The sequence below is a fragment of the Athene cunicularia genome, assembly GCF_003259725.1.
Source record: "Athene cunicularia isolate RWA chromosome 2 unlocalized genomic scaffold, athCun1 chr2_part1, whole genome shotgun sequence".
Taxonomy (NCBI): Eukaryota; Metazoa; Chordata; class Aves; order Strigiformes; family Strigidae; genus Athene; species Athene cunicularia.
In genome coordinates, this window is record NW_020799095.1 from 38,092,002 (window position 1) to 38,107,967 (window position 15,966).

Here is a 15,966-nt window from a genome sequence, read left to right on the forward strand (position 1 = left end):
AAAAAGCCATGTAAGAGGAAAAAAATTATTAAGCCTGAGAAAGTTATCTTAAAATAAACAAATGTAAAAACCTTTTCATACAGCTGTGACTCAGTTGCTGAACTACTGGGTTTTAGAGATGGCTTGATGTTGCAATAGTTAGTCAGTTATTAAACCTTAACAGTGTGTCATTCAAATGGCCTTGAGCAGAAATGTTACGCTGCTTAATAGACGGTGTCATCTCATTCCAGCACTATCACTTTTTGTGTCTGTTAAGCTGCCTGATGCTGTATGAACACTCATAGGCAGTCAAGTATTTTGTTTACTGGCAGGGCAAACACAGCCAGGCAAAACGTCCAGCTCTGTCACATTGCTCATCTCCAGAGAAACAGCCTTCACCCGATGTGCGCAGACAGAAAGGGATGGGGTCCGCCACTGGTCTCTGCCACAGTTATTGCTTACAGCCAGCATGATGCAGTGCTCCGTGGCATGGAGATCTGCCGCCAACACGTGGAGAAGACTGAAGGTATTCATCACAGGTAACCAGAACCCTGTGTCACAGGCCATTAATAGTCCGGGATGGAATGGAGTTGGTGATGTTCATAGGATCATTCTGATAATATATTAGCAGGTTTCTGAGCTATTGAGCACCTCTGAATATCCTGAGTTGCCAGATTTCCATCAGTATCTATTACTTACACTGCAAACTTTTCTATTCATTTACACTTCCTTAAAGTACCCAATAGTCCCACATCACATCAGCACTTTGTTCCCTATCCTCAACCCTCCCATCAACTTGTTAATGAGAAATGCAAACTACTTATCACCTCATAGCACAGACTTCTCAGTGGATGGGTTTTACCCCTCTTTCTGTCCAAACCAGGTCAGAGTTGGCTGCTGACATCTGACTCAGAGGCTTCTCTGGATGTAAAGCCTTTTGTTTATGTAGGGTGTGCAACCCATCTCCCTTAGGTGAAAACACACTTTTCAACAACAGTCCATGTACAGGTGCACTTTTCACTGCTGCAGTTTGTAACCAAGAGCTTACAGATGGAGAAGACTGAAAAGACGTTGATGAATGTATCTAAGTACTTTTCCTGCATATGTATTATAAACCGCTCTTGCATTTTTTTGTGTCACTGGCATTTAATAATACATCTCGATCTGTTTTGAGAGGGTGCCTTAACAAAGTCCATCATTTTAGACTAATATGTTAAAGTAACGCACACCCTATAAGAGAAAGGGTTATGGCTCCTTAACACTGATATGACTGTGAACTGCTGAAATGGATGAGATCATTGCTTTATCCTTTCCAAGTATTGTGATCTTGAAAGGCTGGAGTACAGGACGGAAAAAAAATAAATTATAATTCAAAAATACTCTGGGCCAATTTTTTTGTAAAGTACTTATCTAAAATAAAACAGTTGGCCACCTATGTATTTAACAACAGAGCAGCTCCTACAAAAGCAACAATAAGCTTCAGAATTAATATTAATACATTAAGCTGAATTACTCACTTCAGGCTCATTTGCATGATCTGTAGAAGGGGAGTAAACAGAGAGATCCCATTTGTTTGAATAAGAGAAAAAGGAAAGGTCAGTGTTCTGACCCACAATTTAGGAAATTATTCCATTCCTAAGTTAATCAGCCTGTCATCCAAATAATTCCCTCCTCGCTCATTACAAGAAAGTATAATAAAATCCAAGTTGCCTGTCTAAAGTTGCTATGGCATTTAGATATACAACAATTTGGCCCATGACCTTCAGTAGTTAAGTTCCCAAGTCTTCAAGAGTGCAAGTTTTTCTCATACAGTTTTCCCAAGAATGCTGCTCAAATCTCTCATCTGGAGACTAAACAGCAGTTGATAATGCACAACAGAAAGTACCTCCAACACCCAGCCCTCTTTCGTCCCAAAACTGCTACACTATAACTGTGATGAGCTATCACATTATCTTCACCACATCAAGTCAAAAAACATCTGGTCCTAAAAAAATGTTTATTTTATTTGTTCAATTTCAGAGAAGGTTAGAGGTTTTCTAACATGGGAAAAGAGAAGCCTATATCCTGATACAGTATGTTAATCAGTGTTAGGTCATTTAGGGATACATTTACCTTTGTTCCTCTCCATGCTGCATGTCAAAAATACCACAAGTTCAAATTCATGAGTTTGAGATGGACAAGGACACAAAGACCCAACAAAAGTTAAAAAATCTTCTATATCCACCACAATAGGCCACCAAAGATGACTTATGCATTATGATATTACCTAGGTTGTTCTCAGTGACTTCATACACACAGATGCAGATCTTTGGGTATTTCCACCTCAGTCTCGTGTGCATCATAATGCTGAGTAACAATAACCCATCACCTACACCCACTTTAGAGGAGCTGTGAGAGATTCTACAGCTGTCATCACACATCTCCCACTTTTTTGGGTACACAAACAAATTGTTCACTGTCTTTATTGTGGAATTGCAAACAAAAATACAGTAAAATATTTGTCCCATATCTAAAGGATCCTAATTTAGGATATGTAATTGATTAAAAAGCAACAATGATTCATTCAATTATGTTAAACAAGATAAGCACATGGATTTACATAATTGTATCACATCACTAGATCAGATTGAACAGGATTTAAATGATCAGTTAGGACAAATATCTCGAGACAGACTGTCTCGGCTAATGTAAGTGGCAAAGGGGTACTATTGTTAAGCATGCTATTATGCGTATCTCTCCTTTTTCACTGTGAAAATACATAGCTCTTTCTCTTAAGGAAAAGAAGTAATCAGTTTTATTGTTTCAGAGAAAATACCATTTACAAGGTTACATGTTTCCTCTAAATTATTTTTTGTTAATATGTGTTTTATTCCACTTTTCCTAGAAAATTTCAGAATAATTGACATTGAGGAAAAAAAAAATCCAAGTAGTAACTCACGGAGTCAACAGTTTAAACACAGAACAAATAATGCTATATGCACATAGGACATATGGCTGAAGAAATTTAAAAATGAAATAAACATCACTAAACCAAAAATGGGGATAACAGAAAAGGCAGAAGTGTGGAGGCAGAGGACCGTGCGTCCTATCGGTCTGCTTCCAACCGGCCTGGGGACAGCAGGAGTCAGCCAATCTCTCCAGATTTGGCAGGCTCCGTACACTTACCCATGGCTGCTCAAAACTGTAAGTACGTCTCCTGTCTTCCACATCCTCATCTTGCTTTGCTTGCTGAAACTCTTGTCTCAGGCGCTGTATCCGGTCATGATTGTTAGGGGTTGATCTGTTGCTAAAACAGGGAGGATGGAAATGATCAATACAGTTGGGAACTGCCATCTGTGACTAATTTCTTAGCATGGGACTGCTGCTACAGTGCAGGAGTACAGACTTAGAAATAACTACCAAGCATTTAATACAAAGATCTTCAATTTTTAAAAGGTGATTAATGCTGTTTGATTTATAAAGAAGCTTCAGATGGTGTAAGGATAAGACGGATAAGGCTAATTTCTAAAAATCTAGCATCTTTTCAGTCCATGTTAATTCTAGAAATGAAGAAGAACGTATGTGTTAGTGTCAGGCTTAACATAAAGGCAAATTAAGAGAAAAGTACTAATGATCTCTGCTACTGAATAAACATGAAAGATACTTTTTCACAATCAATAAATTGTAGTACTGTCAGATCCTTATTCACATCAAATTCATTACAACATCTGAAGACCCTACCTATAGAAAATTTGATTATTTTCCTCAATCAATAAGAGCCTGTCATCCCTTAGTTCTGTTTTTAACAAGTGTTTTAAACTGATCAGTCTGAAAGCATTAAAGGGCTTGGGGGCCAGTAAAAAGCAATCCACTTGACAGTGCTATAAGCAGGAATGCATCTGGGCAGCAGACCGGCACTGGCTGATGCTCCACGGACACTGGTGGGCTGGGGAGGGCTCAGCCCCAGAGGTACCACTACATAACATTACACCCAGAACCTCAAATTCTTCAAACCCATAAATTCTTCCACAACGCCTATCACAGGTAATCTGCTTTTCATAGCACAGGTTTATGCGAAACCATAATGAAATATGCACAGAACAGCTTCTTTCACAGGACAGAGGGAAAGTGGATATTTATTAATCTCGTTGCCATTTTTCCAGCTGTGCGGCTCACACCTGACCCCTACAACCCCCACTGTATTTCAAACATGTTAATGCGGGAATCACAGGAAGCCTGACAAACAAATATATTATATCAAGACTAACCAGAAGCAGTTTAATCCCCTACTATGGCCTTCTTAAGCCCTGCATCTCATCGTTTATTTCAAAAGAGCTGATGAGGAATGGTCAGCTATTACGTTGTTTCAAAAGAGAAATCTGCAGGGAGACAATGGAAAGCAATTCCATAGCTTCCCATTCTTAGACACAGGGTACAATAAAACACAGTGAATTTATATCCCATGACTTCTCTCATATGAAAAGAGATGATTCTGGAGTCCATTTGTGACTGTTTTCCACATCCTTTGGGACTGGTAGGTGCAGTGGATTGGAGGCTGTAGATATTTGAGACGTTACCTCCCACTCTTTTCAGTGCCATTAAATGGAGCTTATCGGTGCTTGGTTAACGAAACAGAAAAACTTGCATGGTTCTAGCAAAGACTAATTTTTGAAGAGGTATGGGGTTTTATTCTTTTCTTTGAAACCAAAGGCAAAGAAAAGGAAGGAACTTAGGGAAGTTTTTTCTTTCATTGTTTTTGCAAATGGGGGCTTTAAGAAATGCTTTATTTGTAGGGTAGGACAATTTCCATGTGCAAATTACCATTTTGAAAAGTACAATTAAAAGAAAGCTTTATGTAGAAGAGGTGGAAATAAAACATTGTGTCATTTTCAAAATCTCCACTTCATTGTAGGTGTGTTGCTAAATTTATTTCCTTAATTTGACTTAATTTTGTGAAATGGCTTATCTCCACTTGCAGTTTTATGTTATGTAAATCTATTCCTTATTTTCAAATTCTGCCCAGATTTACTATACAACTACTTGTTTTTTCCCATGCATTGCTATACACTGCACATTTTAAATGCAGTTATCGCAATCTGGTACAAGACATACAAAATACTTTAAAATGGTCTGTTGATTTTTAAAATTGATATTGTTAATCTAACAAACAAGTAGTCCAATACTTTGTACACTGTGTTTTCTGTAAGATAAATTGCACATAAAAGTAGCAAAATACTTCACATATTAGTATTTCAGGTATAAGAACATATGTTTGAAAGAGAAATGCCACTGAACTTTGGTACAAAACTACTAGGAAAACACCATCTGTAGACACCTTGAAGTACTCAAGATGACCACTAAATAATCAGCCTTCCTTAATCAAGGTTGTTTCAAACTGTAAGGGATCACAGGGCAAAAGTGACAGTGGAGCAATTATCCAATGGCAAAGAAAAATAGAAGGTAAACCCCAAAAGCACTGCACTAAATCTTGTGCTTATAGGGAACAGACACATTCTACCAGCCCCAAAACGGGCTACTGGAAGGGTTATTACAGATCTGAGGACTTCACATTTCTGATTGCTCCTCATTAAAACAACTATAACAACAGAGGGATAGCAAGCAAATGCATAGTGTCCATGCCATGAAGCCAAAATGTATGTCTCCTCCTGAAGAGCAAATGCATGAATTTGACACCCTTTATGCTGCAGAGATGAAACAACAAAGGACAGAGAGGACCCTGGGATTTATGATTAACTTGTCTCCAGACCTAAGAAGAACTTCTTCTAGGACAAAAAAAAAAGAAAAAGAAAAAGAAAAAGAAAAAGGAAAAGAAAAAGGAAAAGGAAAAGAAAAAGAAAAAGAAAAAGAAAAAGAAAAAGAAAAAGAAAAAGAAAAAGAAAAAGAAAAAGAAAAAGAAAAAGAAAAAGAAAAAGATTACTCAAAGTTATTAAAAGGTTTGATAATGGCAGGAAAGATAAAGCTTCTAGCAATATTTCTATTTCTTCTGAAAAGCAAGGGACATGACCCAAATTTTAAAAACTGCAAAAGAAGTGAATTATAAAAGGCCTATTTCACAGAGAAGAAAGAGCTAAATTAAAAGACAAAGCCACTTCTGTATCTATTCAAATCTCTTTGTGCTCAGAAAGTCTGTGAGACATAGAAAGTGAGGTCAAATCAGTGGTTTTATAGTAATAATTTAAAAAATTAAACATTTTTATTTAGAAGAGGAAAAGGGAAAAGAAAGGCAGCTAAGGAGGGGCTAAGATACTTGTAATAAAAGATTATTTAAAGGCTTAGACTATATTTCATGTTGACTTCCTTTTGTTTCCATTTTCTTCTCAACCTTGTTCTGATTCTCTAGGTTAAATTACTCAGCTGCCCTAAACTTTGCACCAGTGAAGGCTTGCACACCTCCATCCTGGCCTGCCATGCTGTCTCCCATTTCTTTCCATGCCTCTCGCCTCTCTTCATCCAGTTAATTTTATAATCTGTGCTATGTTTTTAATGTCTCTCACCGTACTCACACTGCATTCAGGGAACACTTTGTACACCCAAATGATATGTCATTCAACTCCCAGCCAACAATCACTACTTCTAGAAGGAGGGAAATGCAAAAACCCCAGTCACAATAAAAAGTCATTACAAATAAAATTTTGGAGTGCAAACCTAAAAGCGCAAACCTAAATTTATTCCTTTTCAGGTCCTGCGATGTTCTCTTTTATCTACAACTATTTATGTAAGTCACACCATTATCCCTTGGGAGAGATGTAAACAAATTATGTCCAGTGTGAAGAGTCCTTTAGGCAGTCTAAAGCAATTTATTGGATAAATTCATCCAAGAGAGTAGGGTCATATCAACAGACTACTAGGTTGCAGGACTGCAGGTGTTCCTGATGCTTAAATTCCCTTTTGACTTTTGCAGATGTATGGCGCAAGTCCTCAAATGTTTAATTAAATGCACCATGTTTTGTTTGAGTTTTTCATTCATATTAACTGAAAATCTGAAGACAAATTCACCTTAAAGAATTCAGGGCCGTTGTCAGGAAGGAAGAAGTTTAACTTGAAAAACCATTCAAAGTTTATTGAAGATTTGACCTACGCTAGTTTTAAACATTTTAGCAAAACTGGAATTACAACTCTCTACGGTAACCATACCTTGCCCAGACAACCTTTCCCTGTGCCTACTTAACAACAGGATGGCTGTGAACTTGCAGAAGATAATAAGCATCTCCTAGCATCAGATGCAAGTGATGTTGTTCTTTCAAAGTGCTGTCATTATTAAATGTTCTTAAAAGACATAAAAATCAAGGAAAGGCTTTTAGGGCCAAAGTTAACTTGGACTGCAAAGCAGCTGGGCTTCCTTGTATCACATCTCTACTTGGCATCCCATTGCCTTCCATCTGCAGATGGCACATTTCACAATCAGCTATTTTGTGAGTGCTGCTTTAAAACACATGACTGCCAGCACGGGCTAAAAATGCAACTGTAAGCAAGGCTTAGATAGGCCAGAGCTGTCAGATACTTCCAGAAACAAACAACCGCAGCAATGACCATCAGAGTCTCAGATCATTAAGCAATGTCTCAGTGTGATGTCATGCACTCATGTACAGAGTTGTAATCCTTTCAAAACAGACAGATTTTTAGTGTGATAAAGTAGATACAAACACGTTACTGAACAGGGATGACTAAAGCTTTGGAAAAAAATTTACTGGCCTGCAAAAGCATGGAAAAGGGTCTTAACAACATCACCAGGCAGTTGCAACATGACTAGAATAACCAAAAGGTTAGTAAACAAACAGTGTTCTTTACACCTTGAAATCTTTTAACACAGATTGGAGCTGCCAGGGACTCACTGGTCTGACCAGCTGCTTAGATCTCTGGATAGCAGTTATAAAACACAGATGGGTTCTTATTTACATCAAGCTGGCAAATAACTATCACCTATTTGTATAAAATAAATTCCTTTCCATTTGGACAGATTACTCGCATCATATTAAAAATCAAGAGCTGAATTTTAATCTACCTGTGCCTACAGGTGGACAGGAGCGGAAAAAGAATTTATTTCCATCCCGTTGTGGATTAACGATGTTCTCACTCTGGTGGCCATGCCTTAGTTGGCAGCATGCATCCTTGCCAAAGTTCAGAACCAGCTCAGTGTCTACAAAATTTAGTCTCTTCCTTCATGATTTGAGCAGGATGAAAACAGCCCAACAGAAAGCAGAGTGTTTATAATCTAATATAAAAGCTTCTGCTACATTTAATGAAACTCGAGCACTCTCTTGCCATGGTGCTTACTCCAAGCAGATGGATTTGTCTGTTTTGGATGGCCCTTGAGGGTGGATAAGCAGAAACTGTCAAGTTGTTGCAAAAAGCCATGGATGTAAAATAAAATGAAAGTATGGCCTTTACCAGGCTTAAAGTTAGCACCGTACTCCAATGCACGGTCTGCTGGTCTGTTCACTTTAAACAGATTTGTTAATCGTCAGTGACACAGATGACTGTGCCCACACACCGCGGGGCTGATGAGGCTGAGCAGCGGCAGAGTTTGCACCATCTCCTTCCTGTCACCAGGTTGCCAGCAGCAGGTTGGTCCTTTCCTATTATTTTTTTCTATGGTTTATTTTTTGACATCTAAATACCAGTCCTCAAGCTTACATTAGGGTAACCATTTGGCTGGTCCTCTCATTCCAGTGTGCCCTACACACGGTCCTTTTCTGAGACACCAGGGAATACATTTTCCACGAACACACAGATATTACCACATATTGATGTGGTACACAAACAGGAGCAACCATGGCCGGTGTTGTATAAAAGAGCTGTTGTGTGATTACAGAATTGCTATAGTCAGTCTGAGAAAAAAATCAGCTAAGCAAGAGATCAAATTTGTTAGACTACAAATTTACTTGTAACATGGGGCAGTTATAACCTGGAGGGAGGCATAGAAAGGTTCATCCTACACTATTTTTGTTTTTCTTAAGTGTCAAATAATTTATTGGGAATAATGGATTAAAAGGTGGGGGAGAGGTGTAAAAGCCCCAAAATGTATCAATTACAAAACTGCAAATAAAAATAGCTTCTCTGCACAAGCTTCATTAAGTTTTATCAGCTAGTATCTTGGGGTTTTACACTCAAACCACAGGTCATAAATTCACAGTAAATCCCCCATATGTTCACCAAACACCTGAATTCAATTTCTCGTCTAGTTGTAAGAAACGGAATGTGCTGCTCAAATTAATTATGCATGCAAAGTTAGTTTCTAACAAGGGCAGCTTCCTGCATGCTGAAGGGTATGCATCCTATCTTATTTTTTTTTCCCCAGATCTCTTTCAATCTTGGCTTATTTCTACTGTTCATGAGGTTGTAAAAATCCTTCTCTCTTGCCATTACATATTTGCTAAATGAATATAGAGCATGATATATCCTTTAAAGTCTGCCGTTTTTAAAGGCAGCTAAATACAGGGATTGGCTTAATGTGACAGGCATGATCTAACACGTTACCTGTACGCATACCTGCACACTTCAGCATATTAATTCCATCAAAACAAGGATTTAAAACCTAGGATTTATGTCAATATGTATGCATGTGAAATCAGCTCATCAGGAAGTTTTCTGTCATTTCCAGTTTACTTTCACAGTGGTAGTCATCAACTCTAATACCACAAAGAAGTTATGCAAGTCCCCAAACACACTCGCTTTCTTCAGTGAAAGGAATTAATTTCCAAATATTGACATTATGATTTGTTGATCATTTCACACCAATTTCAACTGAGCAAATAATTTAAAAAAACCCATACATCTCTATTCTCTGGTAAAAAAAATAGAGTCTCAAATGCTCTTAATTCGGCACTTGCTTCTGATGCGATGGCCATAAACAACGTGGAGAGCTGGAGCTGATAGGGAGGTCACTTCACCACAACAGCCTTTTCAAACTCTCCAGACTAGATTTCACTTTGAGTCCCTCTGTGGCCCTTCTGTAGCAGGACCATCATTTTACAACCAGTGAAATCTGAAGAATGCACCCAAGACCCTTTTTATTGCCACCATTACTCTTCCTTATTAGCCTGTCAGAGCCTGCACACCAGAGACAGAAATCCAGTCTTACTTTTCAGGGGAATACTACTAAAAAGAAAAGCAGAGATTTTAGGAGCTTGCTATAAACATCTGAAAACAGATACTCAGCTACTGTGATATCACAGTCTAAGTCTTACTTTGGAGCTGTTAGATTTTGCAGATATAAGCCAAGCCAATTTTCAGCCACGCACAACTTGTTACAGCCATTGTCATAGGGTATTGCGTTTTTGGAGTTACAAAAAAAAAAACCAAAAAAACCCAAAAAAACCCCAAAAAACAAAACAGAACACCACATGTAACTTCAAAGAAAATACATGACACCTAACTGTGAATTTCTTATGAAGGTGTTAAGGAAATGGCAGAAACACACATACAAAGATTTAATAATCATGGAAAAGGAAAATAAAAATAAAAATCCTGGTGATCAAGCAAGGGAGAAATTTTCATTCTTGATTCTAAATGAAATATAAAATTACTTCAAAGGCAGGCAGAGAGAAGTGGGCTCTGACCTTCTAAGTATTTTTCTATCCTAAGCAGAACAGACAGTGATGGCTCCAGTACTGTTAGGTCTGATGAACATCCACAATTAGGCATCACAGGCTATTTTGTGTCAACATGAGGAGGATTGCCTGTCACAGTAATATAAAGACATTTAACAAAGGCCACAGAGAAGAAATCCTCTCCTGGACCTAGCTGGCCATTCCTGTGCCAGCAGAAGGGATCATCAGAGAGATCCCTAGTGGGCTTCAGGCCATGCCAGCCTTTGTCTTAAACAAAGCTAATACAGCCGCTTTGCTGGAAGCTATTTAGGGAGAGTTCCCTCTGATCTCCTCTCCGGATGAGACCTGGGGGCAGAAACCTTCAGCAGAGGGGCAGCAACAAGTAGCAAGGGAACAGTCCCTTCTTAAAACATGGCAGTTGATTACAAAAAGGAGTATCTGTTCATAGGCAACTTCACCTGTGTAGTGTGAATGTTGTTACATAGGTATAACCCAGCTCATTCTAGCACACTTTACATGATTCAGCTACTGCCATGTGGTGACGCTATGTTTTACAGTATAAAATCTGCTTCAGAGCCCAACTCTAGCCAGCACAAGACTGGAGAAAAAACCTGTGCCTCTTCATGGAAGGAGTTTAGACATCAAAAAATAGAAAAAAAAGAGATCCTGATTGTACCATTTGATTTTCAGAATTCATAAAAAATGAGTAATATTTTATTCAAATAACACACTATTACACTGTGTTTATACATGGTGAAATGTATCTCTGTTTCAGTGCAAAAAAAATTCTTTAAAAGGTATTTGGGTCTTGCTTAATGCACTGACACAAGTTATACTGGAAACCCAAAAAACATTTCATGTTAGTTTATTTCTCTTTAACCACAGAAATTGCTTAGGAAACAGGTATCACGGTGTTGCAACTAGCAAAACAAACCAGAATGGTTTTGACTCTTGTGAACACTTGCCCTCACTAAAAATAGCATCTTACTTCAAAGTACAATTAAAACTACAGTATCAAGCAGTACTCCACTAGACAAACAGTGATGTATAGACAAAGACATCTCTTTAGGATGCCCAAACATTTAAAAAGATAATACATTATGCAAAGGTCACATGGCTCCCACAGTCCTTACCAGCCACTAACATAATTATAGTATAATTATTTCTGTTCTTTGACAGAGGGGTTATTGCATTATAAATCTCTAAATAATATTTTGATTGATTTTATGTTATATCTTACTCTAACTATAGGCTAATTTCCAAGTGCAAAATGGGAAGTTGTCCATTAAAAACAAACAAACAAAAATGACTGGCCTAAGGATATAAAGGCTACGTCAAAGCTTCACATGGTTTCCCAAATCCAAAACCTGGGAAGATTCTCTCTGCTAGGAGCATCAGTAGTAGATCAGAAATTCTATATAAAACACAGAGGAATGTGGAATCACCATTTTATTTTTGGCACTAAATAATCTGAAACCTTTAAATAAAACTTTAAATCTGAGCTTACTGTTAAGAATTTCATCATCTAGTGCCTGTGCACGCAGTTTCCCATATGACTCAACCAAGAAAAAATGAAAATCAAAGCTAAGATTGATTACTTGAATTGGTGCCTGAATTCACATAGCTGATGCCTTCTTACGAAAGCTGGTCGCTAAGATTTATACTGATTAGCACAAAAACTAATTAAGATTTTTAATTAAATATTATTTGCATATAGAGATTTAAAAAATCTCAAAATGATATTTTGCAAAACAACTGATTTCTGGATAAATCCTTTCTGCATTTTATTGTAAAGATGCAGGATTTAATAAATATATGTTTTAACTGTGCTTTACCATGCCACTGTCTTGATTAACTTTAAAATTAGATATTGACATAAAATTACAGTTACATTAATCAATTCCAGGCAAGAGAGACAAGAACAGCACTTACCTTTTTTTCAGAAATTCAGCTGGTTATTTAGTAAGTCAGCTGAAACTCAACTTTTACTACTTAAGGTATTTTCAAGTTATTTTACTTCTTTTTCCTCTTGGAAACGTTAAAAATGTCCTGCACTGGATGCTCAGTAATTGCTGAGTAATTGCTATGTATATGCTCAGTAATTGCTGTGTTTTGAAACAGTGGATTAGAAATCCTGAATTCTGATATTTAGTGTTGTTTGGCTTAGTCTCAATCCAAGTGCAGATTTCAGATACCCAAGAGTATGTATTTCTTTTGCTGCAGAAGAAATACATTTACTTGTAATACTACTCCAGTGGTTTACCGAGACAGTTAGCCTGATAAAGGCTACAGGAAAGCTACTTTATTTACCAGGCAAAGGTAAAACTGGATTTTTCTCAACCAATTTTAATCATCTAAAAGGCAGGCATATAGTTAAAACTACCCATATAGACTCTTTCTAAGGGAAATAAGAGAAAAAAATTTACTCCAGACAGGAATACACAGCAGCCATCTTAGGATGCAATTACCCTCGAGAGCTCATTACTTTTCTTCATTGACAAAGACTAGAGGGATGAGCTCAGGCTTAGATGTGTAGCTTTAGACAACTATATTAGGGCATATGAATCCCACTCTAGATGGCTAATTTGGGCTCAAGGTAGGTGAAAAATGAATCATCCTAAGAAAATCTAGTACTAGGAATGCCTGGTAGAAGGTGATGATCAGCTGGCATGGCAGTTTAACGCAACAGTTTAATTAATTACTTAGGCAGAAAAATGAATTAGAATAAAATTGTCTAAGTCACTTAGCCTCTCTGTGTTTGTGTTCACATATCCACTTAGCCTTCCTTAAGAAGTGATTTGAGACCCCAGCATAAAGTCTATATAACGAACAGTTCTCATTTACCGTAATTTTAATGGTTCTTTATAGAGTACATTATGTACTGTTTGAAATTCTCCTTTATAGGATAAAACCCTAAGATTTTTAGTTTCTGAAACATACAGACATGTATAGCCATGTCTGAGATAAGCCAAGAATTGCAACATAACAGCTTCTGTGGTTAAGATCTCCTCAGTATGGCTAATTTGTATTTCAACTTTCACTTTACTTCAGCAAATGCTATGCAAATGCTATAAGGTTTTCTTGAGTAACATAACTGCCATATGTTTTTTAGTAAACAGAAAGAAATGAAATATGTATAATAAGTAATTCCACTTAGTACGTCAAATTTATTTTGCATGATATTGTCATTACATTACAAAGTTACAATGGTATTATTTCATGTTGTTATTCTTGTAGTCTTAGGTTGATAATGTTTCATTTCGACACCATAATGGTGTCTCTGGGGATCTTGATGAAAATGTGTTTTGACATCATGTTAAAATATATCCAAACTGATATCACTTTATTTTGTGATCATTACCTAGTTTCAGTTGGATTTCTAAGACACTGGTTTATTTTGACATCTTTAATTAGGAAGATTTCAGTCCAAGTGGCAAGCGCTAAAAAAAGTTTTGAAGATATTAAGCATGGCTGTGCAGCACACATTAGTGCCATTCAAACTTGTACTGGCCAGATATCCCAAAATATAACAGATCAGTCACATGGCACAAATCATCAGTCAGATCATGCAAACATAAAAATGGTTTTTCTTCTAGAGCATGATAATCCATTTAATAAATTGTACTGTAGTTCTATTTCAGACACTTCAGGCAGGAGGCCCAGCAGCAAAAGCACTGCTGCAAACCAGAACCTTCTGCTGCCGTTGGAGCGTCTGACATGCGCTCACTTTATGAGTCCCTGTATAGAAACCAGAAATTATTTCCCGAATGCTATTAAAAAAGTGAGATTTCTAATTCATAAGCTTCACTGAAATGGAAATTGCTACATATGTGATTCTAACTAAAGAACGGCAATGCCAGTTCCCATACGGAGCTCTAAAACGTAATGTTGGGCTTGAGCCTTAACTAGTACAAACCTGTCTACACCCATTGAATCCAACCGAACTTTGAGAGTTTATAGGCGTCTGAAGATCTGACCAAGAGTTTTGAAAAGGTTTTAGGGAAATAATGAATAATTTTGAGCTCTAAGCTTCTTGTTACCAGTATGAAATTCAGGGATTGATTGTGAAACAATTTGCTTATAGAAATGATCTGGTAAGTTATCCCTGGGCTACCAGAAGGATCCATGTCACACCAATTTAAACATGTTTGCTTACAGCAGTATCACTCAGGTTCTTCTTTTTGTTATTTACTAGTTCTTCATTCTTTCTCTACAATGAATTAAAGAGCAACTCCAGGGAAATCAACACATTACACGTACTAAGAAGTATATTTATTCAGCACAGCAGCCCAAGTTCTACTTACTAAAATGATTGCTGATAAAATCTCTAATTTTAAACATTAATGCGTAAGATTTCTCTGCCATTCAAATCTGATCAAAGAGATTAAAGAATTTCTTCTTCACCCCCCACTCTTCTAAAGCATAATATTTAATAGAAAATGCTTGTATTATCTTATTTGAGAGAGCAGGCTAGAACTGAGACAATCCCTTGATCCCAGTTCATGAATAAAGCATTTAATGGACTGAACTTGTCAAAGGACACACTAAACATTTGATCTATACAGTAAACAAATGTCTATGAAAAACACCCCCCAAACCAAAAATTTGCCATTGTTACTCATTATTTAAGATATTTTCACTTCCTTCCTCTCTTATTAAGACTCTGAAGGCATTGGTGGGATGACAGAATCACACTGAGATGAAAATGGAATCTTTCAAACAACTGACGGCAGCAATTTATATTCCAGGAAAACGGCTATTAAGTCCATCTAAAGTTCATACATAACTACTTTCCAGAAAAAGGAATTAATTGTTACAACACCAAAAAAATGTATAATTTTTAAACAAATGACAGAAAGCTAAGTTGTACCCTGACATTCTAACGCCTTCCACATCTTCTTTAAGAGTTTCCTTCGGGTATTTCCAGCAAACAGTAACTCCTACCAGCAGAAGAAAATGAAGCTGCAGATCTGTGAGCCTGCACAACTATGAACCCAAATGACCTGAAGAATTTCATACATACCTACAAAATGCTCTTTCATGCTCCCAAAAGACAGGATGAAATATTACAAGCAAAGTAACTGCAGCTATTAACATAAGCAACACTGCAGAGCCAGTTCCATTTAATGCAAATTATAAGCTTGTTTCTACTAGCATTGATCATTCTTCACTAGTCAAAAAACTAAGTAGGCTGAACTGCCTGAGAGGCCTATATAGAAGACCATGTTATGTTTAACAATATTAAAAAAAAAATATATTTAAACAATTTTATTCTTCCTCTTGAATTTAAAAGCAATTATTTTAAAAAAAAAAATCTTTTTCAATACCATGACTCTTATTAATGCAATGAGCTGTTAAGTGACAGACTAATGAAGCATCACAACCAAACTGCACTGGTGTTTAATCACTGAAATAAACTCATCATGTAGCATTGTCT

At 37.0% G+C, this 15,966-nt stretch overlaps 1 protein-coding gene across 1 annotated transcript in view; it reads right to left on the reverse strand.

Moving 5' to 3' along the window:
* The window catches only part of PARD3 (par-3 family cell polarity regulator), a 411,749-nt gene that overhangs the window by 12,055 nt on the left and 383,728 nt on the right, over nt 1–15,966 (reverse strand). Inside the window, exon 24 of the mRNA XM_026843423.1 lies at nt 3,145–3,265. Within this exon, the coding sequence (XP_026699224.1) occupies nt 3,145–3,265 (121 nt within the window). The remainder of the gene's footprint in view (nt 1–3,144; nt 3,266–15,966) is intronic.